Here is a 23,476-nt window from a genome sequence, read left to right on the forward strand (position 1 = left end):
TTTTTACTTCTTTTTTTTGTTTCCATATCTTAATAGTTGAAGATTGTTGTTTTGTCTCCCTTACCCCCATGATTGACCCTTCCAGTGTTTTAACAGCTTTTGGCTACCAACTATCAATCTGCTTTTGTCGTCTACCTCAGTTTACCAACTGCCTCACTCACTTTTTTTATAATAACAACTTGAGCAAGCCTGAGGAAGTATAATGGAAGGTGATGGAGTCATATTACCATCACTCTTGCAGATATTTGCCGATAGTGACTCCTGTACTGCAGCATCACACTTTTGGGAAGGAGGCTCTTGTGTATTCTTCTTTATTTTTGAATAGTCTTTTATTGACCAATGATCACTGCACATAATTAGTTGATCATAATTGATGGACTTCATATACACCCTTGTGACTCATCATTCCTTGATCACGTGGAACTTTCTTGATCATCATCACCACCATGTATACGCTCGTTGTACCAAATCTGTGAATGCCAGTTCTCCCATACATTTTACCTCATGTATGTCATTCCTTATTTATGGTTTTGTTTTTGGTTTTTTTTTTTTTTTTTTTAATGGTTTTGTTTCCACCTTCCCCCATGCCCCAATCTCATGAACTGTACTAGTAGTTATGCTTCCGGACCGACAGGATTGCCTAAAGGAACGCCTGCTGTCTAACCTGGGTTGGAATCCCGACCCAGCTATAAACTGTCATCTCGGTGTTTCACAGGTAAGGTGATTCATCAATGTGTGTGCTGTCCCTCGGATGGACGTTGCACTGGGAGTCCTGTCTGCCGGCATTTGTTGCTGCATGTTAAAGATCCCACAGTGGCCTTCACGAAAATATGGGAGCTATGCATTCTGTTACGTGGTCCTCCCGGTGACTACCTGGTCTCGGTGAGCCCCGGACCGTGAGAGGAACTCCGCCAGAAAGATCTATGATTTATACGCTTTCGTAACGCAATCAATATGAACTCCAGTCAATAAGAAACCCCACACCAAGGATCCGGAGTAATCAATAATATATTCCCCCAAGGAATCAACCACCATCAACAATCAACAATCAATATTACAAAGATGGCCATCTTACATATGTGTCCCCCCCTGTCCCCACTCACGACCACTTGGGTCACTGTCCCTCAGAATGTCTCTCTTCTCCGCACACGGGCGGTTGAACGAACCCCGGGCGGACGTGCTCCAAATGTGCACGTCTCGTACCGGGGACAGCTGCTGCAGCGCCCACCTTCTTACCAAGCAACGGGGCAAAACCAAGCGCGGCTTGCAACGCGCGCGAGGCCCAAGGTGCGACCCGTACGCGTCCTTGTAGACGGTGAGGCGAACTGTGCCGTTTTTCTCGTTGGAGGTATTGACTTATTTAGGGTTGGTTTTCTAAGGCTGTAGGCCGCACCTCATTTTGTCAAATAAAGTGGTATTCGGGTGGTTCCGGTATTTGGGACCGCAGGGACGGAAAGTGCAGGTACGGGGTGCTTGGCACTCCCCAGCCGGCCCGCTCTGAAGGTTCGGATCGGGACACCGGGATTCATTCCGGTCGCCCGGTCGGCCCTGAGGTGGGGGTGCGGGGCCTGTCACGGAACGTCAAAACAAACGGCCTGCCGGGGCCGCCCAAAAGTCGGGCGTGAGGGGCGCGTCCACTAATGGAACGCCTCTCGCTTCCCAGATCGAGGGCCACGTGGTCAGGAGAACCTCGTCCCTTCTGGTTGCCCTGCCGTCCCGCCGTGGGCGCTGGCAGGGTGTACTTCAAACTAAGCTTAAGTGTCAAGTGTTAAGTTCCTCCTTGCCCTCGCAAGGGAAAGGCTAGGGTCAAGCTCTTCCAAATTTCCAAACACTAGGAATCGGACATCTCAAATTAATTAATTAATTTGTTAACACATCTCAGTCGCCCGCGACCTCTCTAGCGCGGGCGTCGAACCAGTTCATTCCCGGTGCGGCCGGGCCGAATATCGGCCCGGACGTGGCTGAAGCCATTGATCCCGCCGTAGCCCGCTAACGCGTAGGCTCGCGCGTCCCCGGTCCGCCTGGGCTCCGCGGGTGCCCTACCGTGCCCGGCACTGCTGATCTCTCTTGCTTCCGGGAGTAGGTGCCCGGGGACGGAGTTCGCTGTCTAAACATGGTAGCGCTAGGCCAGTGGGACCGCCGGGACCCACGTGCACTCACAAGTTGTTCTGCGCGTGGGCGGCAGTATCAGACTGGGGCGCCCAAACGCTCCCCGGCTAAAGTTCATCCTGAAAGCGCCCACATTGTGCGGACAAACCAAGTCAAGGGCCACGTGGTCAGGAGAACCCGGGTGACACCGTCACAATTTCGGTCTTCGAGGCCGGCCGATAGGCACGTCCGCTTGGTTCCGTGCACGAACCCACGGCGACTTGACGTGTAAATGGGTAATTACCCCGCCCAGGTAACTCCTCTCGCCAGACGGGCTTTCAAACGCAGCGTTCCCCACGCTGCTCAATATCGATACCGCTCTTCTCGGCGCTGGGCGAGGAAGAAGAAGAGAATCGCCGCTTCTCCCGGACCTCGTGTCTTTTCTTCTTCCGTTTCCGGTCTCCTTTTCCCCAGAAGGGCTCCTGACCCTTTAATCACAACAACCTTTAATCGACTACACATTAATAAGCAAAGACCTGAATAGTAATTCACATAAATCCGTAACAACACCTCTCGATGATTGTTTATTAATTGGGCAGTGGAATACAAAAATGTAGAGATCTTCACAAGTCATTCATACATTTCATTCATTCATTCACACCTAAAAGGAGAATTATGCATTGGTCACATGGATTTTCACAAGTTATTGTGAATATCATTCTTGGAGAGCAGAATATATTTTTGAAAGACAAGTGATCAGATAAGTTGGTGCTTGGGCCTCAATATAAATAACCTGCTGGAAGCCCGTACCACGATATGAAAATAAAAAGAAGCCTTTTATTCTTGTGCTGGTTGAAAGAGCTAAATTTAGGCAGTTATAATTTTCCCATAGGTTTGGATAACTTTTAAGCAACGGCTGCGTTGGTGTCACTTTTACATAATTTATTGTCTCAAAGGAGCATTTCCGTGTTTCAGGGTAGAACAGACAGACAGCATGAGCCCATTAAAATACTGCATAGAGTACTGTATTTTGAGATTCCAAAATCATCATATTTCTTAACAGCAAATAAAATAAAATAAATTATATTTGGGCGCATTCGAAGCAGTGGTCTGTTGCCTTACGGCTTACACACAGCGCAGGTTCAATTTTTGGTCTGATTGAAAAAATAATTTTTCCATAGGTTTGGATTGATTTTAAACAACATTTCCTGAATAATTTCTTTCTCCTCGAGCAGCGTTTGTGTTTCAGGGTGGGACAGACAGACAGACGCATTAGCCTACTATATACCTGCTGTCTAACCTGGGTTCAAAAAGACAGAAAGTACACATGGAAGCCCACAGAATCTTGTTTCTCACAGTCTGAGAGTCCTTTAGGTGCTTTTTTGCAAACTCCAAGCGGGCTTTCATGTGTCTTTCACTGAGGAGAGGCTTCCATCTGGCCACTCTGCCATAAAGCCCAGATCGGTGGGGTGTTGCAGTGATGGTTGTCCTTCTGGAAGTTTCTCCCATCTCCACACAGGATCTCTGGAGCTCAGCCACATAGACCATCGGGTTCTTGGTCACCTCTCTTACCAAGGCCCTTCTCCCCCAATTGCTCAGTTTGCCCGGGCGGCCAGCTCTAGGAAGAGTCCTGGTTGTTCCAAACTTCTTCCATTTAAGAATTATGGAGGCCATTGTGCTCCTGGGAACCTTCAATGCAGCAGAGATTTTTTTGTAGGCTTCCCCAGATCTGTGCCTCGACACAATCCTGTCTCTGAGCTCTGCAGACAGTTCCTTCGACCTCATGGCTAGGTTTTTGCTCTGATATGCATTGTCAGCTGTGAGACCTTATATACACAGGTGTGTGCCTTTCCAAGTCATGTCCAATCAATTGAATTTACCACAGGTGGACTCCAATCAAGGTGTAGAAACATCTCAAAGATGATCAAGAGAAATGGGAGGCACCTGAGCTAAATTTCAAGTGTCATAGCAAAGGGTATGAATACTTATGTCAATGTGATATTTCAGTTTTTTCTTTTTAATAAATTTGCAAAACTTTCTAAAATCCTGTTTTCTCTTTGTCATTATGGGGTATTGAGTGCAGATTGATGAGGGAAAAATGAATTTGAACGATTTCAGCAAAAGTCTGCAACATAACGAAATGTGAAAAAAGTGAAGGGGTCTGAATACTTTCTGAATGCATTGTGTGTGTGTGTGTGTATATATATATACACATATACACACACACACACACACACACACACACACACACACACACACACACACACACACACACACACACACACACACACACACACACACACATGTGCTGTGTATAAGGTAACAGACCACTGCTTCGAATGCTCCCAAATATATTGTAACGAATGTGGAAACGTTACAATGTGAACGTTACAAAAGTACGGTAACACCCTGTTAATGTAAATAATGGTCGCAGTCGGCGTCATAGTTAATTGCATGAAACTTATACGCAGGTCACGATATATCTTTTAAATAGTGTATTTCCTTATTCCATGTAGGCTAAATATGTGTTTTCCCACTAGATTGACTTTGCATTGTATCAAACAAAATAAGCGTAGGCCCTTCCAATTTCCCCAAAACCTCCCTTCCAATTGCCTTCCGCATTTTGGCCGGTTTTCTTCAAACCACCATTGGCCACGAGGTAGGGTTGGGGAAGAAAGGCGTGTCTCCACCTCGTCATAAGAGGGAAGGAGTGAACCAGCCCTAACAGCCAATCAACACCGCGGTGAGTGACCCGGTAGGCGTGCCCTCGGAGTCGGCGGCTTGATTTCGCTCGAGGTGATAAAAGCGACTGTAAGGGACTGCTTTAGGAGAGGCCTTGAGAGATGACCCTGGGAGATGAGCAAAGAGACTGCACCAAGAGGCGGTGAGATGCGAAACGCTCCAAGCCAAAGAGGAGAGGTACTCGGCAAGGAAACCAGCTTTGGAGAGACGCGCTGAAAGGAGAGAGACGGCCCCACCCCAAGAAGAGGAGCAGGTGTGCCGAACCAGCGCGTGACGTCTACCGCAGCGGATACACGACAGAGGGTTTCCCGCCAAAACCGCGAGGAATTGCGAACTGCGGCCTCCCGACCTTGCCTCCCTCTCAAGCAATCCATCTAAAGCCTCACCTGCCTGCATTATCCCCTGTGTAAGTGTGAACGTCCTGTCCTACTCGTTGTCTTGGGGCTAAGTAAAAATGAATAGTGTAAGTTAACGATTCGCTGTGTTACTGCTTCTTCCATCCATTGCTTGTGTGTGTATAATAAAATCTGTTCTTCCTCCGTATTCTTCTTCTTCTTCTTTTTCATTCTCTTTCGGTCACTTTAGAGATTTCCCGATTGAATATCTGTGGGGCGATCTGGTCAACGTCGGGTGGAATCGGGTTTTAATCGGGGAGTAACTGTTCGGACGCGGTTAAATACACCACCGCTCGGTCAAAATAACATCTAAAAGCCGCGTCTGTAACATTTGGTAGTCAGGAGTGGGGATTTGGAACCCTGGACCAAATTTTGGACACCAAATTGTACAAATCGTCTGTAACAATTGGTGTCGAGGAGTTGGATTCGGACCTGGGACTGAATTTGTTAGGCCCAAATTTTGGAACACCAATTGTACCATTAGGGTAACAATTGGTGTTGGGAAGTAGAATTCGATCCGGAGCGCGTTTCACGCGCTCGAAATTATAACGGCGAAATTTGATTTTGTTTTACGAAAATATAAAACCCGAATTTTGAGATCGCGCCATGGACAATCAAGGCGATCGGATGTCGGTGGGAGAGATAGACAGGGTGGAATCGACCCAGGACCTCGGGGAAATGTATGTGGAGGATAGGGAGGAGGAGAAAAATAGCAATGTGGTTGCGGAAGTATCAGACGCGCAAAGTGGCGTCCTCACGCACGTGGGTGAAGCGGCACCAAATTTTGCCGCGACCATAGCAGCGCCGCTGGTGGATTCGAACCTTTTCCTCCTGCAAATGAGGGCCCTTATGGAACAAATGAGTGAGCAAATGAGGGCGGATAGTGAGCGATTGGAGGGCCAAATAGGGGTAATGGGGAACCGGATGGATGCTCAGAGTGAGCAATTGGGAGTAATGAGGGACGAAGCGAGGGGTACCGGTGAGGGATTAGACAAGAAATTTGGGAAGTTCGACAATAATTTTGAGGAGTTAGACAAGAAATTTGGGAAGTTAGACAATAATTTTGAGGGGTTAGACAACGGGATAAAAGAGGTAAAGAATGGGTTAACGGGGGTGGAAAACAGAATGGCTGCCCAGGAGAATCAGTTAGAGGGGGTGAAAAATGGGTTAATGGGGTTAGAAAATAGGATGGAGGACAAATTGCGGGAAATAGGGGAACAATCTGCCAGGGAAATCAAACAAATGGGAGAGCAGATAGAGGAGGTGAAAATCGGGGTAGAAACCAAACTGGATGCTCAGAGGGATGAATTGGGACAGATGAGGGTGGCATCTACAAAAGAGATGGAGGAAATACGACGAGGGGTAAGTGAGGAGGTTTCGGGGCTACGCGAGGAGGTAAAGCGAGGTGAGAAGCGTATGGAGAAAGAAGTGAGGAATAATACGGCTAAGTTACAAGGGGGAATAGAAGATCTGACGGAGGAGGTGGAACAGCTGACGGAGGGACAAAAAGAACTAGTGGAGCAGGTTCAAAAGAACACTGCGGTACTAGGAGGGTTAAAGGCGACACAAAAAGAAATTAAAAACGAATTAATAGCGACGCAGAGGCAATGTCAGATGGTACGGGAGGAACTGACAATGAGGGTGGACGAGGTGACAGAGATAATGGAGACAAAGGACCGGCAGGTGAGGATGCACATAGAGACGGTCACGGTAGCCCTAGAGGACGAACTTGAGGAGACGCACCGAGAAATAAAAGAGGTTAAACAAAAACTAGAGGAAGTGGAAGAAGAGGTGAGTGAAATTAAGAAGGGACGGACAGAAACTAAGAGAGAAATCCAGGAGGAGGTAATGGAATATGTACAAGGTCTGTGTTCAAATCATGATGAGGTGCTCACTAACCAAATAAAAAGTTTGCAGGTGGCAAAGGAGGCGCGGAGACGAAGTACGGAGGTGAGTGGCAATGTATATGATGTGAGGAAAGCTTCAGTCGGCTTGGGGATTGGTTTGGATCCGGGTGTTCGTGAAAGGCCGTTGGTGAAGTGTGTGACAGGTCAGGTGTGCGAAAAAAGAGGTGTGCGAGAATGTCCGACCATGGGGTGTGTGAGGAAAAAGTGCACGCCGCGGAGTGAGTGTGCCGTCAAGAGTGAGTTGGTCGAAGCGCGTGTGCGAGGGGGTACATGGAAGCGCGGTGTGGTGAGTTACGGAGGAAGTAACGAGAGAGTGTACACCTGTGGTGAGTGTTACAGAGGATGTAACGAGAGAGTGTACACCTGTGGTGAGTGTTACAGAGGATGTAACGAGGAAGTGTACGCCTGTGGTGAGTGTTACAGAGGATGTAACGGGAGGGTGTGCGCGAGAAAGGTGTGTAACGGACGGGTGCATGAAGAAAGAATGTGCCGTCGAGAGTAAGGTTGAGTGCGCGGTCAAGAATGGAGGTGAGAGTAGTGAGAGTGAAACGGAGCGTGAGTTGGTTGACAGGTGAGCGAGGATGCACACCTGGAATGGTAGAGCGTGTGTGGGAAGGCACATTTGAGTTGGTGGTGAGGCACGTGGTTGGGTGTGCGAATGAGAGCACACCTGTGATTGTCACAGAGGAAGTGACCGAGGAGGGGGCGCGAAGAGGTGTGTTGGTGAGGTGTGCGACCAACGAATGTGTGCCAAAGTGTTCGGTGGTCGGGTGTGTGACCAAGTCGGCGAGCGGAATGAGTGTACCGAAGTGTGTAAGGAAAGGTACGAGGAGAATGGGAACAGCTGCATGTATGAGCAAGAAAGGGGTAGCGTATGCATGTAAGCGTCCAGGTGAAGCGTCGACGGTAACCGGTTTAGCGGTTAGGGCGACTTATAGCCGAATCGGGCCCTCGGTGCGCGTCGGGCAGCTTCACGTGCCGCGAGGACCAGCGGGGATCCGAACCACGGCGGTTTCGAAAGAACCGCCGTACGCGATCCGCGCTGTGCCTCGCTTGGAACGGCCACGTCCGGGCTCCACTGGGCGGAGCGGGCAGCTGGATAGGAAGGGTCGTTATGGCGACCACGTTTTGTTGAGACGTGCCGGCAGGTCGAGATCGGGACATTGGATGGCTCCACGCCGAGGTGGTGCGTGGGATCTCGGCCCGGGTAAGCCCCCGCCCCTGCCCCGAATGCGGGACGCATCCAGCCCCCGGCACAAAAGAATCCGCGTTCATTGCTCGGCTGTACGAAGCCGGGCTGTAGACGTGAATTGGCGCACCGAGAGGATGTAATAAGTAGACGGGTGATGGTAATAGTGATAGTGAATTGATACGAAATTTCGAAAGGTGGGTAGAATTGGCAGTAAATGGAAAATCTTTGAATTGGTTGGAATCTGGACGAACAAAATTGATAGTGAGAGACCCCCGATGTGGTGGGATGGCAAATCCACCATCCCTCACAGGTGGGGGCAAATGCGCAATAGTTTATGGGGTGGCTATGACAACCGAGCCAGGGAGGGCTTGGATAATTGTAGGGATCTAGCGAAGATGACATTAGGTAACGTTAAGTTTAGTTAGTGACTGATACCTGTAGTGGGGACGCAGGTAGATTAGTGTGGATTATAATGACGTGGGAGCGCAATAGTTTAAAGGGACGACTGGGAAGCGCAAGTTTCAGAGGGGAGTAGTTAGCTGAGATGATGCCGTGTGTGTGAGGATTGAACAGGTGAGAATGGAACAGGTGTGATTGCACAGGTGTGCAACTGAACAGGTGTGTGGAGCAGTGTATGAGGGAGTAGTGGTGATTGCGTGTTGTGTTGACCAAATGGTCCAGGAAGAAAGGAGGGTGCAGGTGGCACCAGGTGTGAGGGCACAGGTGTGCAACAACAGGTGTATGTGGCTGTGTGGAATAAATGGTAGTGTGGAATATCTGGAGTATTGGAATGGATGGTCGTGGAGTGAGAATGGTGGAAATTGTGGAGTGGAGTGGATGGTGCGAAGGTGTGAATGGGGGAATAGTGGACCCCCATCACGGATACCCGGGGCGGGTAGTGTAAGTGTTAGGTAGAGGGTACAGGTAAATTGTGGTTGGATATTGGCATCTGTGGTGCGGGTGACAGAATGGTATTTGGATGGGTGCATTAGTGTTGTGGAAATGGCTGGGCGTGTAGCCTGTTAGTGTGTGTAGTTGTTTGGGCGCTCCACCACTGTGAGGATGTCGGCCAGGTGAGGCCGCAGGTGGGCTCTGGGAGCCGGTAGTAGTTGTTGTGGATGGGGCCCGAGGATCCGGAGGACGGACCCGGGTAGCCCAGTGCCAGAGGGCACCATGGGGTGACAGAGCCAGGGGAGGGGCTGTCCCCAGTTAGTTAGGTTAGGGTGAGGAGCTAGGTAAGCTCGGGTGGCAACTACAGTGGTGGAGGTGTGCAGGTGGGTAGACCTGTTGGGAGAGCGAGACGTCGCAGCCCAGAAATTGTGCGAGGGCACCGGGAGATGAATCGGGGGAGTGAGACCCCAAATTGAGAAGCACCACAGTTTGGTCAATGGGAATTGGTTATTAGAACCCATAGTGTAAGTTGGCCAATGGATTGGCAGGGAGAGACCCCGGGTAGTGTAAAGTGTGTTAAAGTCATTTAGAGGATAGTTAGGATGAAGGATCTCCTCGCACCATCTGCATCCACTCACCTGAGGTGACAGGTACTCCACACCATGCCATGTTTTGATTATTTTTTATGATGCAAATGTTTGGATTGTGAGACGCATCATGACGTGGGTGTGACATTGTGCGTAATTCCATCTCTGACTCCTTATGAGGATTGATGATGAATTGGTGATGGCAAATTTTGAAGTAAAGGGATTGTGGAGACGAATTTGGTATAGGGGAAATATGGGGAAGACGTGACAGTAGTGACGAATTTGTAAATGGGTAGATTTTTGTACATATGGGGTAAGGGTAGGGTAGGTGACGGGGGTGACGTATGGTAGGGACGAGCTTTCTCACTTCGCCCTCCGTACGCATTTCGCCTTGCATTGCCTTATTGACGTGTACCCTTGTGACCTTACCCCTCGCTCAATTGTCTTTCTTTTGTCTCCCACATGACCTGTGCGCCATTGGGTGCCGATGGGAGCGTGCGTGAGGTGGCCATTGTGTGCCCGAGATTCCCAGAACCAGCATGCATTGCGTTGATGTACCACTGTATGGACCGCTGTTCTGCGGCCAAGTACCACTTGATGGACCCCAGGTTCTGGGGCAGGGCACCTCTGTTGGAGACCGGCCATAGTGGCCAGGGAATCTTGCTTGCGGACCTCGGTAAGGTGGCACCTATGCCAAACAGGTGGACCACCCTTAGTTGGCCCCTGGGGCCCTAAATAAAAATGGACACAAGTTGTGCTTTTTATTATTTCCAACTAGGCCGCATGAAGCCAGAAGACGTCGGGAAGAACATCGGCCCAGCAGAGAAAGAGAAGACCACCACCAGTTGTTTTGTTGTGTTTATTATGAACCATGGTGACTGCGCACCGGATGGTGCTTTTGGGTGCTTTGTGGTGTTTGGTGCTTTTGGGTGCTTTGGTGGTATTGGTACTGGTGCATCGATGCAATGCGTGCTGTCTCCTCCCTCCCAACAGGAATTTCTTTCTCTTGTTCCCTAACAAGAAAAAAAAAAAAAAAAACACAGGTCCTGGGTTGCGTTGTAAATAAGAAATCACGTCATTGTAAATAATGCTCCCCACAGTAAATGTATAGTTTGAGAATAATTCCGTAATTCGGTTAGCTGTGGGCTTGAGTCTGTTAGACAGGATGCAATGCAATAGGGGGACATACTTATTTGTGTTTTAAGATTGTCACACTCAGGGTCAGGTTAATTGTAGAGGGAATTACACCTACGTGTCACACTAAGTTAAAGTTTAATAGGCCCGAGCACGGACCTGAAGAAAGGAGGGTGCCGTGTAACGAATGTGGAAACGTTACAATGTGAACGTTACAAAAGTACGGTAACACCCTGTTAATGTAAATAATGGTCGCAGTCGGCGTCCTAGTTAATTGCATGAAACTTACACGCAGGTCACGATATATCTTTTAAATAGTGTATTTCCTTATTCCATGTAGGCTAAATATGTGTTTTCCCACTAGATTGACTTTGCATTGTATCAAACAAAATAAGCGTAGGCCCTTCCAATTTCCCCAAAACCTCCCTTCCAATTGCCTTCCGCATTTTGGCCGGTTTTCTTCAAACCACCATTGGCCACGAGGTAGGGTTGGGGAAGAAAGGCGTGTCTCCACCTCGTCATAAGAGGGAAGGAGTGAACCAGCCCTAACAGCCAATCAACACCGCGGTGAGTGACCCGGTAGGCGTGCCCTCGGAGTCGGCGGCTTGATTTCGCTCGAGGTGATAAAAGCGACTGTAAGGGACTGCTTTAGGAGAGGCCTTGAGAGATGACCCTGGGAGATGAGCAAAGAGACTGCACCAAGAGGCGGTGAGATGCGAAACGCTCCAAGCCAAAGAGGAGAGGTACTCGGCAAGGAAACCAGCTTTGGAGAGATGCGCTGAAAGGAGAGAGACGGCCCCACCCCAAGAAGAGGAGCAGGTGTGCCGAACCAGCGCGTGACGTCTACCGCAGCGGATACACGACAGAGGGTTTCCCGCCAAAACCGCGAGGAATTGCGAACTGCGGCCTCCCGACCTTGCCTCCCTCTCAAGCAATCCATCTCAAGCCTCACCTGCCTGCATTATCCCCTGTGTAAGTGTGAACGTCCTGTCCTACTCGTTGTCTTGGGGCTAAGTAAAAATGAATAGTGTAAGTTAACGATTCGCTGTGTTACTGCTTCTTCCATCCATTGCTTGTGTGTGTATAATAAAATCTGTTCTTCCTCCGTATTCTTCTTCTTCTTCTTTTTCATTCTCTTTCGGTCGCTTTAGAGATTTCCCGATTGAATATCTGTGGGGCGATCTGGTCAACGTCGGGTGGAATCGGGTTTTAATCGGGGAGTAACTGTTCGGACGCGGTTAAATACACCACCGCTCGGTCAAAATAACATCTAAAAGCCGCGTCTGTAACAATATATATATATTTAAATATATATATATAGTAGGCTAATATATATATATATCTCGAACTTGCCTCCTATTCATCAATCTTGTCAAAACCAAGGACCAACTGAGATACGTCGAGCACCAATGTGTTTTCATCTTTGGTTTTGATGGGCATATTGAACTGGAGGCACACAAAAGACACTGTTCAATGAGCAGGGATTGAATGAATGTACCTACAATGCAATCAAGGAATCTACAGCGTAAAGGATCTGCTGCTGCCCTTTTATAAATTATACATGCAACCCAGACACAACATATGCTGTGGGAAGTGGGGGGGGGGGGGGCGGTAATGGGGGGTGTGACTGCCCAAGTGGCATTATATCCCAGCCTGAAGATGAAACGTACTCATACGGGGAGTGCAAGAGAAGGAATACTGTCATGGGTGTGTAACACCCCATGAGTAGTTAGGCAGAAGTGTGCAAGTGGCACAGTGCATGCTGTGGATGCAGTGAACTGGAGGTAGGGGCACGTCCTTGGTGCAGGATGAAACGAGGCACCACTTGAGGGTCGTTAATTCTTTGTCAGTGGAAAGTGGTTTACCAGGAAATCCGCATTTTCCAATTTATTCAACCAACATGATTAGCACAATGTTTTGTCAGGTTTCCCACAATGCACCTCTGCTGCTATAATCCCTTTCCCAAATCCTCCCTCGTTCAATTGCTCTCCTCCTCAGAATCCCCTTCAGGTGGATAAATATTGAATCGTAAGTGGTGAACCTCCCACGTGTGTGTCCTGCCTGTGCCTGGAAGATTTGTTGTGGATTTATTTCTTTCACCCCATGATTGTGGAGTTCTGGGAAGTTATTTCACAACTTCTTACTATAACGGAGCAAACATGGATGTTACCGAAACTCCAAAATGGACATTTAACAATTATTGGGCCTATGTAGAGGTTCCAAACCTGGTTCTACCTCTGGTTCCAAACCCCAAAGCTCACCTTAAGTGGCCACCCAATGCCAGTAAATGTGCACATCCTTCAGCCTTCCTCCGATGCACATACTCCAGGATGTACTCCGGCCTGAGCTCCGATAAACCCCGGGGCCTGGTAAGGTCCATGAGCCTGGCTTTGAGTACCAAAGCGTAAAATATGACAAAAATTATAAAGTGCATTTCCAAGAATGTGCCACAGCACATTGCCCACCGAAGGTAGTCCGAGAAGGGTACTCCGACCCGCAAGGTGGTGCTTGCTAATATGTCCAGAGTATCATGTAAATAAAATATTTAATTTAAATTTGGCAAATAATGTATAATCCATGGTGCTCTAACACCCCCAGCCTATAACCAGCTGTTGTGATGTATAACAGGAAACGGTTGAGTGAGAATGAGAACCCTGAGAGTGAGATTGGTGAAAAGAACAAGCATGCGCTGAGTGGTCCTCGTAACTTCCAGACAGTGAAGGTGAATCCAATTTAAATACTCGTGAAAGTGTCACCCCATGGGGTATTTCTGGGGACAGTAAAGATGACTAGAGACAGATGGCTTTTCGTGATGTTATAAAATAGAAATGGAAACGAAGCACGAGACGGACCTGTCTGCGATTTGAGTTTCCCAAAGATCTGAAAACGACTCCCAAGATTTCAATAAGCATCAAATTAGTGTCCTTAGACTTTTTTGTACACAATGTCGAGGCTCATGGAAAAGCTATAACATAGAACGGATAATGACGCAACAGAACAAAATGAACAGTACAAAGAGTGAGAGGGCACAATAGCAGGGTTGGGGGACAAAATATAGGGAGACTTGGACAAATGAGGGGTAAGGGAGGATGCATGGGGTGGACAAGATGGACACATAAGCAAACATAGGAGGGACAGGCTGGAAATTTGAGAGGAGGTGAGCTAGGGAGTGACGGGGTGGGGGATGGGTGTAAGTGGTGGGTAAATAAGATGATGCTTTTGGATGAGGGTTCATGGACTTAGCAGAATCAGAATATGAGAGATCTGTGAAAGGTTGAACCTGAAATTAAAGGATATTTAACAAAGATTATGGGCTTGTGGGATGGCCTAGAGCAGTGGTTCCCAAACCTTTTTGGTGGCGACCCTGAATGCAATCTTGTCCTGGCCTGGTGACCCTAAATGCTGTACATGCAATGGTAATGACCTATCATTTTGATACGTTGTGTTTATTCACATCGTTTTATTGAATTAATTACCAACACATAATGGTTTTCAAAGAGTTTTTAATTGGACAAAATGAAAAACTAACTTACATGAAAATGAGACTTTATTACACAATCAAAGATTTTGTCAGTGGCTGCCGTGATACTGCTTCATGTTGTGGGTAACTAAGCTCTAAGTAAACGCTAAGTTTGGTTTTATGTTGATGGACAGAGCACAACGCAAGTCATGCTGAGGATCTACTCGGTGATTGAAAACAAACCCAGAGTTCCCATGAGATGCATTTATATATATATATATATATATTTTTTTTTTTTGCTTTTTTTTTTTTTTTTTTTTTGTATACAAGATCGAGGCTCGTGAAAGAGCGAACATTAATCACACAGAAAGACAAACCGACACATAAAACATATAACATAGGGAGCGGTAGACAAGATGGGGAGAGAGGGGGAAGGACACAAACACAACATTTGAGAGCAGGGACCGAGAGACATGGAGACATCGAGAGATCTGAGAGAGGGCGAGGGCTTTGGGGGGTGGGGGGGGGGCGTGGGAAGGGGGCAGTGGGAGAGGTATAAAACATATGGACACTGCCAGGACTTCCAGGAAAGAAGTTGGAATTTCAAACAAGGTGGATCTGGGGTGAATTAGCGGGGGTAGAAAAGATCAAGGTTTTGGATGGGGGAAGATAAGAGATGGTGGTGAACAGCTGTTTTAAAGACCTGGAGGGAGGAGTGGGATTGAAGGGAGTGAGGGAGTTTGTTCCAGAGGCGGGAGAAAAGAGGAATGAAAGAGTGAAGGTGAACGGAGAGCCGAGATTTCGGCAGTTTAACCATCAGAGGGTTGCTGGCAGATCTTGTGCGACCTGTAGGAATATTTGGGGGACAGAGCACAGAGAGAGCTGGGGGTGCAAGGCCGGAGAGGAGTCGGTAGAAGACAGAAAGACCACCTACCTGCCTGCGGTGAGTGAGTGAAAGGCCCTCAGAGATAGCTTCATCGCGGGAGATTCCAATAATTCTGAAAGCTTTGGTTTCAACAGCGTGAAGCCGAGCTAGGTGTGAGGCAGGAGCACCGGCCCATAGGGGAGAACAGTATTCCATTGAGCTGCGGATGAAAGCCTTGTATGTGGTGAGGAGCTCAGGTGTGCCGAGGAAGGACTTCGCACGACGGAGGATGCCCAGTCGGCGACTGGCTTTGGAGGCCAGCTTGGAAATGTGGTTTTCCCAAGAAAGATCATGGCAGATAGTGAGACCCAAAATCTTGAGCGACAGAACTTCTTGGAGAGGATTGTTGAGAAAGTAGATGGGAGGGTTGTCCAGTCGATCTTTTCGGAGAGACATAGTAAGAGTGTGAGATTTGTCAGGATTGAAAGACATGTTCCACTTGTTTGACCAGTCTGTGATTTTGTCCAGGTCTTCAGAGAGTGAGGAGGCAGCAGACTGCCGATCTGAGGGAAGAGGAATGGAGCGGCAGAGAGTGGAGTCATCAGCAAAGAGATAGAGAGGATTTTCGAGAGAGTCAGAGAGATCATTGATGAAGACCAGAAAAAGCACGGGGCCCAGAACACTGCCTTGGGGAACTCCAGCCTGAACAGGAAGAGGAGATGAGAGAAACCCATTCAGGGCCACACGTTGACGACGACTAGAGAGGAAGTCCGCCAGCCATGCGTGGAGATTTCCATGGATACCAAAGGAGGAGAGTTTGGTGAGCAGAGCGGGGTGCCAGACCGTGTCGAAGGCACGTGATATGTCGAGGGAGACAGCTCTAATTTCCTGTTTGGCATTTAGGACCTCCATCCATTGTTGAGACAGCAGAAGCAGCATGTCCAGAGTAGAGTGACCTGGTCTGAAACCAAATTGATGATCAGAGATCAAGCCATTGGAGAAGAGGAAAGATTTCATATCAGAAGCAATGATGGATTCCATGACTTTGCTGATAATTGGGAGAAGGCTGATTGGTCTGTAGTTGCTAGGATCTGTTTTTGCACCTTTTTTGTGCAAAGCGGTGATGTTGGCTGATTTCCAAGCAGATGGCAGTTGACCTTGAGCAAAAGAGAGGGTGAAGAGAACAGAGAGAGGGTGAGATAGAGCAGCAGAGCAGGATTTTAGGACCCGTGGGCTGATGCCGTCGGGTCCAGTTGCAGAATCAGAGTCGAGGGTTGACAGAACCTTTGACAGTCGAGGGTTGACAGAACTTTCAATCTTCACGTTTATTTTATAACTAGCCGAAACCCGTGGAACATCCACGGAAGGGAGGATGTGGTGTATGGATAGAGTGTACCATTATGGATGGCATAGGGGATTTGCTTGTCCGAGTAAGAGTTAGGAAGAAAGATGAGAATGAAGAGTGCGTATATGAACAACGATCGCCGACACCGGCACAAATGCATGCTCTGGATTGTCCACTCAGTGGACGGCTTGCTTTCGCCTTCGCCTGTCCAATCAGCAGACGGCTTGCTTCGCCTTCGCCCAGCAGACGCCAATATGTTGGCGTCGTAAGATGGCGTCGTATCGGCAGTTAATCGGATGCTTTTGGGCCCCAACGTCGGCTAATTCAGATTTTTCGAGTATGGCTGTATGTGATAAACAAAGAGCGAGGTTCGTAGATCGTAAATCCATTAGTGCCGTGGGCATCGGGTCACTGGGTGCGGCGTAAAAGGGATAACAAAGTCGAGTCCTTACGCTATTATTATATAGACTAGCCGAAACCCGTGGAACATCCACGAAAGGGAGGATGTGGTGTATGGATAGAGTGTACCATTATGGATGGCATAGGGGATTTGCTTGTCCGAGTAAGAGTTAGGAAGAAAGATGAGAATGAAGAGTGCGTATATGAACAACGATCGCCGACACCGGCACAAATGCATGCTCTGGATTGTCCACTCAGTGGACGGCTTGCTTTCGCCTTCGCCTGTCCAATCAGCGGACGGCTTGCTTCGCCTTTGCCCAGCAGACGCCAACACGATGGCGTCGTAAGATGGCGTCGTATCGGCAGTTAATCGGATGCTTTTGGGCCCCAACGTCAGCTAATTCAGATTTTTCGAGTATATCTGTACGTGCTAAACAAAGAGCGTGGTTCGTAGATCGTAAATCCATTAGTGCCGTGGGCATCGGGTCACTGGGTGCGGCGTAAAAGGGATAACAAAGTCGAGTCCTTATGCTATTATTATATAGATTGTTGGAAAATTTTTAGTTTATTGGATGTATTAATAATTTCCCTTTTCTTTAATGTATGTATTAGTAACACCTGGTTGTGGCCTAATGGTTTGGGCAGAGGGCTTGGGGTCCTAAGGTCCTGAGTGCGAATCCCGTTCAGCTGTTGAATTAATACCAGGTGGGGTTGACTCAGCCTGTCATCCATCCATGGTCGGCAAAATGAGCACCAGGGTGTACTGGGTCCTCTCTCGAGGTTGGTGGCAGGATTTGCACTCCAGCCGCAGTAAAAACACCTCATTCTGTAGCACATACAGTGGTGTGTGTTGGGATGGTGCTGAGCAGTCGTCCAAGGACGCAGTGACGTGCTGAACCAGCGTATGCACACACGCACACACACACACACACACACACACACACACACACACACACACACATATATATATATACACATACACACACACACACACATATATAGATATATATACACACACACATACATGTATTTAGTCCATGAGCTACTTGGCCAAATTGTGACAATTGCTACCATGAGAGGGCACCAGACCTTTTTGTTATTTTCTGTTAGCTATATGTATCTGTAACACAAAACAACATGATGGACATTTCTGGAGAGTAGCGTAATGTCTGTAGAGCTAAAAATGTGAGATAGGGGTCGCAAAACAGAAAAAATCCTCAAACGAGTATGTTTAAAGGTACAACTTTATCAAACCAATCTAAATTGTTTCCGCGACTCGTGGTACATCGTGATATAAGGTTACACAAACTACAACATGTTAAAACTCAACTTAACATAGATTTTGAAGTTGTCTCAGAGTTTAACCATATTGTAGCTCATTATATTTTGAGCCAAACAGACACAACAATTTTCTTTCTTGCCCCTTTCATATGCACCATTTCCTCACATACATGACTCCAATTCAGAAGACAAACTAATGATGATTACACGCTAAAATGTATTACTATTGTTGCCTTCAGTAAATACAAAATATCCAAGTACTAAAGAATAAAATTGACATCTTGACAAACAAAATCATATAGTATTCAAGTATTTTTTGTTGGAAAGTCATTTGTATGTAGGCCTGTTTTCAGACATAATACTTCATAGTAACACATGCTCCGAATATAAAATGCTCTTCCAGCATAAATCCATGAATCAGACAATAACAAACATTACATACATATACAGTTGTACATCCACTCATTTATTCATCATCACTATCCGAATTGTCCAAATCGATGAAGTCATCATTTACATCGTCGTCCTTCATGTTGTCACATGTTTCCAGCCTGCAGGCATCCATACATTTCAAGCCTTTCACCATGCACTGGCACGATTGCAACTGGCAGATTCGTTTGCACTTGCATGAAAGGAACCCCAAGACCGCATCGGGTGCTATGGGACCAGTCATCCAGTTGACTATGAGCTGTCTCTCGTCGTCCAGGGTCCACCCATTACTGTCAACAGGACTCTGTATGCTGGCTTGCTGGTCAGGGATCTCTGCCAAATGGCTGCTTGGTAGTTTGCCCTCACAGCATGCATCTTTAGGGAATCCATGCATGGAGGCAACTGTGAAGAGTCTACGTTTCCGTTCTTGATTCTAAACAAGTGAATCCTCTTGGATTGCGCTGAGGTTCGGGCATGGAATTTCGAGCCTCGATCATGGTTCGAGCCTCGATCTTGTATACAAAAATAATAATAATAAGAACCTTGGGCCGAATCTCGCGCTTCACCAGTGCGCGTGCGCGAATTTACGTCACGTCGGCAGCGAGAAGGGGTTCCCCAACACGAACCAATCAGGAACTGCCACGTCACACTTATATGATCTCAGAATTCCTGTGACAGGAATTCGCGTTACACTGGCTGGAAGTCATTCGCTAGAGGCGCTTCCTCAGCGCTAATAATTGGTAACGCATTTCATTGACGTGTGCGATGTCTGTCTGTGCCACGTAAAGACGACAGGTGAACATCTCCAGATACGCCAGTAATTCTGCAGACAATGTCCAATCTTGCCCCAGTTTTGTGAAAGCTGCTTGGAACTGGACATTCTCCTTCAGAATTGTTCAGCTGTATCGCTCATTCTTGCTAATAACCAGATGATGTTTTTCTCCTGTGTGCTTTTCAGTTCTGGAGCATGGTTGATTGCAACAGGCCTAGTTGATGGTGGACCTTCTCTTAGCCCTGCATTATATTCGGGTGCATCAAGTGCTACTGGAGTTATGCTCCGGCCTTTCTTGCTGACAACAGGCACTTCTTTCTCAGGCAATCTGGCAGTGGAAACCTGTGGTTCAACAATGATGCCGTTCACCCTGTGGGATGTTCCTTCACCACTCAGTGTTTCCTCTAGTCCAGGGGTCGGCAACCTTAGGCACGCGTGCCACCATTGGCACGCGGCAGCATAATCATTGGCACACTGGCGAAAGCAGTGCCCTCTCCGCTGCATGCCAAATCTCCTCCTGAACAGCCATTGGCTGTTGCGCGTGTTGCACGATAACAGTATTCCGGTGTGATAGTGCAAGGTGATGAGGTAGATGGATCAGAGCAGAGTCACCATTCCAATTCCAAATTCTTTTACTGGAATAATAATCAAAGGTGCACAACATGAGATGCCGGCCTGGCGCATTCAAACACAATATTCACGGCAACCGGATGTGCTGTAAGAACAGTGGTGTTGTTCACAGCAGATGGTCCAAGGCTGCATCTCCACTCATTATTATTATTCGGACTGGTTTCTGAGTTTTAATATTAATCTCATCATTATTCTGAATTGTATAATAATCGCAGATATAAAACAGGAGATACAGGCTTGGAGCCTTCCGATATGCCGTTAGTTCGTGGCAACCTGAGGTGGTGTAAGAGCGATTGTGTGTTAACACCCGGTGGTCAGCGGCTGCATCTCCGCTCTTTGTTATCATTCAGGCTGCCTTCTGCGTTTTAATATTAATCTCGTCATTATTTTGAGTTTTTTTATGGGGTGGTAGTAATGAAAATGGGGGTAGTAGTTTTTCTCGTAACACGCGGCCTGTCTTATTTAGTTTGATTGACGGTACGGCCTCCCGCTCACATTTCCCACAGGAATTGCAGTGAAGCGGTTCAGGTTCGGTCGATGATGGCAACCCCGCTAGCTAAGAAAGCTGAAGTAAAGGTTCGGGCATTCCAGCCCTCATGGACAGAAGAGTGGGGTTTTGTTTTTCAGAAGGACCGTGCTGTGTGTACTTTATGTTTTGAAAATGTTTGTCGAACGTCGAGTGTTATGCGCCATTTTGAGACAAAGCACGAGAAAACTTTCAAAGATCAGGCAGACAAGGCAGAATCCATCAAACGTGCCATGTCCAGGTATAGGAAGCAAGCCAACACCCTCAAAATCTTTGCCATTGCTAAAAACCATGCGACTGAAGCAAGCTATCGCATTGCTCATTGCATTGTGAAACGCGGAAAACCATTCACGGATGGCGAATATATTAAGGAGGCTTTTCTCTGTAGCTCAGAGGTTCTGTTTGAAGGCTTACCAAACAAAGAGACAATCAAATCAAGAATAAAAGATATTCCCATGCCAGCTAGAAGTGTTGAGCGGCGCATCAAAGAAATGTCAGAAAATGTCAGCGTGCACCAAATAGCTGGGTTAAAAGATGCTGTGGTATTTAGCATTGCACTTGATGAGAGCGTGGACGTGAATGACATACCACGTTTGGCAGTCATGGCAAGATACTGTGATTCGACTGTAAGAGAGGAACTCTGCTGCTTAAAGCCAATGTCGGACACAACAAAAGGTGAAGACATAGCCAAGGTGTTTATGGAACATTTTGAGGAGCGATGGATTGACATCAGGAAGATTATTGAAGTGACAACAGATGGCGCCCCCGCCATGGTCGGGAAACAGAGGGGAGCTGTCAGATTAATTGAGGAAAAAGTCGGTCACACCATCATGAAACTCCACTGCATAATACACCGAAAAACTCTGTGCAAAGATGTCAAATTCAGATCTTAATAAGGTTATGGCTATGGTAGTAAAGGTTATTAACTTCATAGTCAAGCGATCTGCTCTGACACACCGACAGTTCCAGTCCCTGCTCGAGGAAATGAACTGCACATACAAAGATATCCCTCTCCACTTAGCGGTTAGGTGGCTAGGCTGCGGAAAAGTTTTGGAGTGGTTTGTCAGCTGCTTTGATGCCATCAAGGCCTTCCTGGCTGAATAGGGCCAAAACTACCCAGAACTCGAGGACGAGAAGTGGGTTGTGAAACTTATGTTTCTCATGGATATTACGGGACACCTCAACGAGCTCAATCTCCGACTGCAAGGTGCAGGGCAAACTGTTTTGGACATGTTTGACACATGGACGGCTTTTGTCGGCAAGCTAGCAATCTTTTCAAGCGATGTTGCTACCTCCACTTTCCGCTACTTCAGACACGTAAGAGAGCTGTCCTCGCAGCACAGCATCAGCACCGCTGAAATATGCAAATACATGAGCGAGCTTGAGTCGGAGTTCACAACACGATTTTGGGACTTTCAGAAGTATGGACCCATGTTCTCTTTCTTGATCAAGCCAGACAGCTTTGATGGACACGAATTGGATTTATCTCTGATAGACTGGTTGGATACACAGGACATGGAAATGCAGCTGATTGAGCCGAAGAGTTCAACACTGTGGGTGACTAAGTTTGCAGCGCTACGGAAACGACTAGAAACCACGGCAGTGCAAGATCACGGAACCTGCATCTTCACCTGCTGGACATCCGTGCCAAAGAAGTTCAGCTGTCTCCGGAACGTTGCACTGGCTTTGCTGTCAGTCTTCGGGTCAACGTACCTCTGTGAGCAGATATTCTCACACATGAAGAACGTGCTCAGCCCCTCCCGCAGTCGTTTGACAACCGACCACTCCGAAGCATGTGTGCAACTTAAAGTGACTAACTACGATCCCCAGATAATGGAGCTCAGCAAAGGAAAGCAGGGCCAGGGATCACACTGACTGGTAGGCATCTGTTTATTTGTAGTACACATGGGTTTGCATATGCAGCTGTTTGTCCATCTCTTTTTTCAAACTCAGATGTGGATGTTTTCATGAGGATGGCAGCATTCTTGTATAGTACTGGTATTTCTGTTTGATACACTCTATTCTCCCTTTTTGACATTTGTTTCCAATGCAATACTTTGTAAATGAGTTACTGAAAGCAGTGTTTTGAAATGGGGTCCGTGCATATAATTTGTAACCTCATGGGGGACAAATTTTACAATGATAAAATGATCATTACAATGTCCTGATTATGAGAGATAAATGTTTCTTTAAAATGTTGTTGCCATGCATGTAGCCTATGTGGATGGAATAAAATTCCATGTCTGTTGGAAATATTTTTTTGATGTGGTGTCATAATTAAACTTAATGTTAAACTTAATGTTGATATGGCACACAAATTAACAAGAACATTTCAAACTGGCACTTCATGTCAAAAAGGTTGCCGACCCCTGCTCTAGTCGATCAATATTGTCGAATGCCAAAGCAGTAGGGACACAGGGGTGACTGGTTGATGGCAAGATCACTCCCTTGTCAGCTTCCTGTGCCTGTTTTTGGAGACAAAGAGCAGTATCCAGCTCTTCGAGCTTTGAATATGATGTACTGTGTCCCAATCGGTTCAAAACTCGGATAAGTTCCACGTTCCCAGTCAGCGATTTGACTCCCCGTGGCAACAATATGTGCTTGGCAGGAATTGTTGCCACTCCACTTACAGCATGCCCACAATCTTGACCAAGAGAGAGTATCTCCCTCTGGAGTCGTGGTGTTCCTTCTGCCGAGTCGCCCATGAGAAGGTTTTTTAGAAACAAGAGTAACGATTCAGGCAGCTTTACATAATCTGCATTCAGTTCATCAGGTTTTGGAGGCCATGGCATCTTTGGCATGCATTTGATTTGGCCTCTGATGTGGACTGCCG

At 47.3% G+C, this 23,476-nt stretch overlaps 1 protein-coding gene across 1 annotated transcript; it reads left to right on the top strand.

Moving 5' to 3' along the window:
- The first annotated feature begins 143 nt into the window (after positions 1-143).
- Positions 144-22,898, top strand: LOC144892459 (uncharacterized). The gene is made up of 4 exons (XM_078779421.1): positions 144-882; positions 1,129-1,287; positions 13,565-13,658; positions 20,624-22,898. The coding sequence occupies exons 1-4, from the start codon at positions 752-754 to the stop codon at positions 20,633-20,635; spliced, it is 396 nt and encodes a 131-aa protein (XP_078635547.1). The 5' UTR covers positions 144-751; the 3' UTR covers positions 20,636-22,898.
- The last annotated feature ends 578 nt before the right edge of the window (positions 22,899-23,476 follow it).

Source organism: Myxine glutinosa, chromosome 5, assembly GCF_964187855.1.
Source record: "Myxine glutinosa chromosome 5, kmMyxGlut1.1, whole genome shotgun sequence".
In the NCBI taxonomy this organism is placed as follows: domain Eukaryota; kingdom Metazoa; phylum Chordata; class Myxini; order Myxiniformes; family Myxinidae; genus Myxine; species Myxine glutinosa.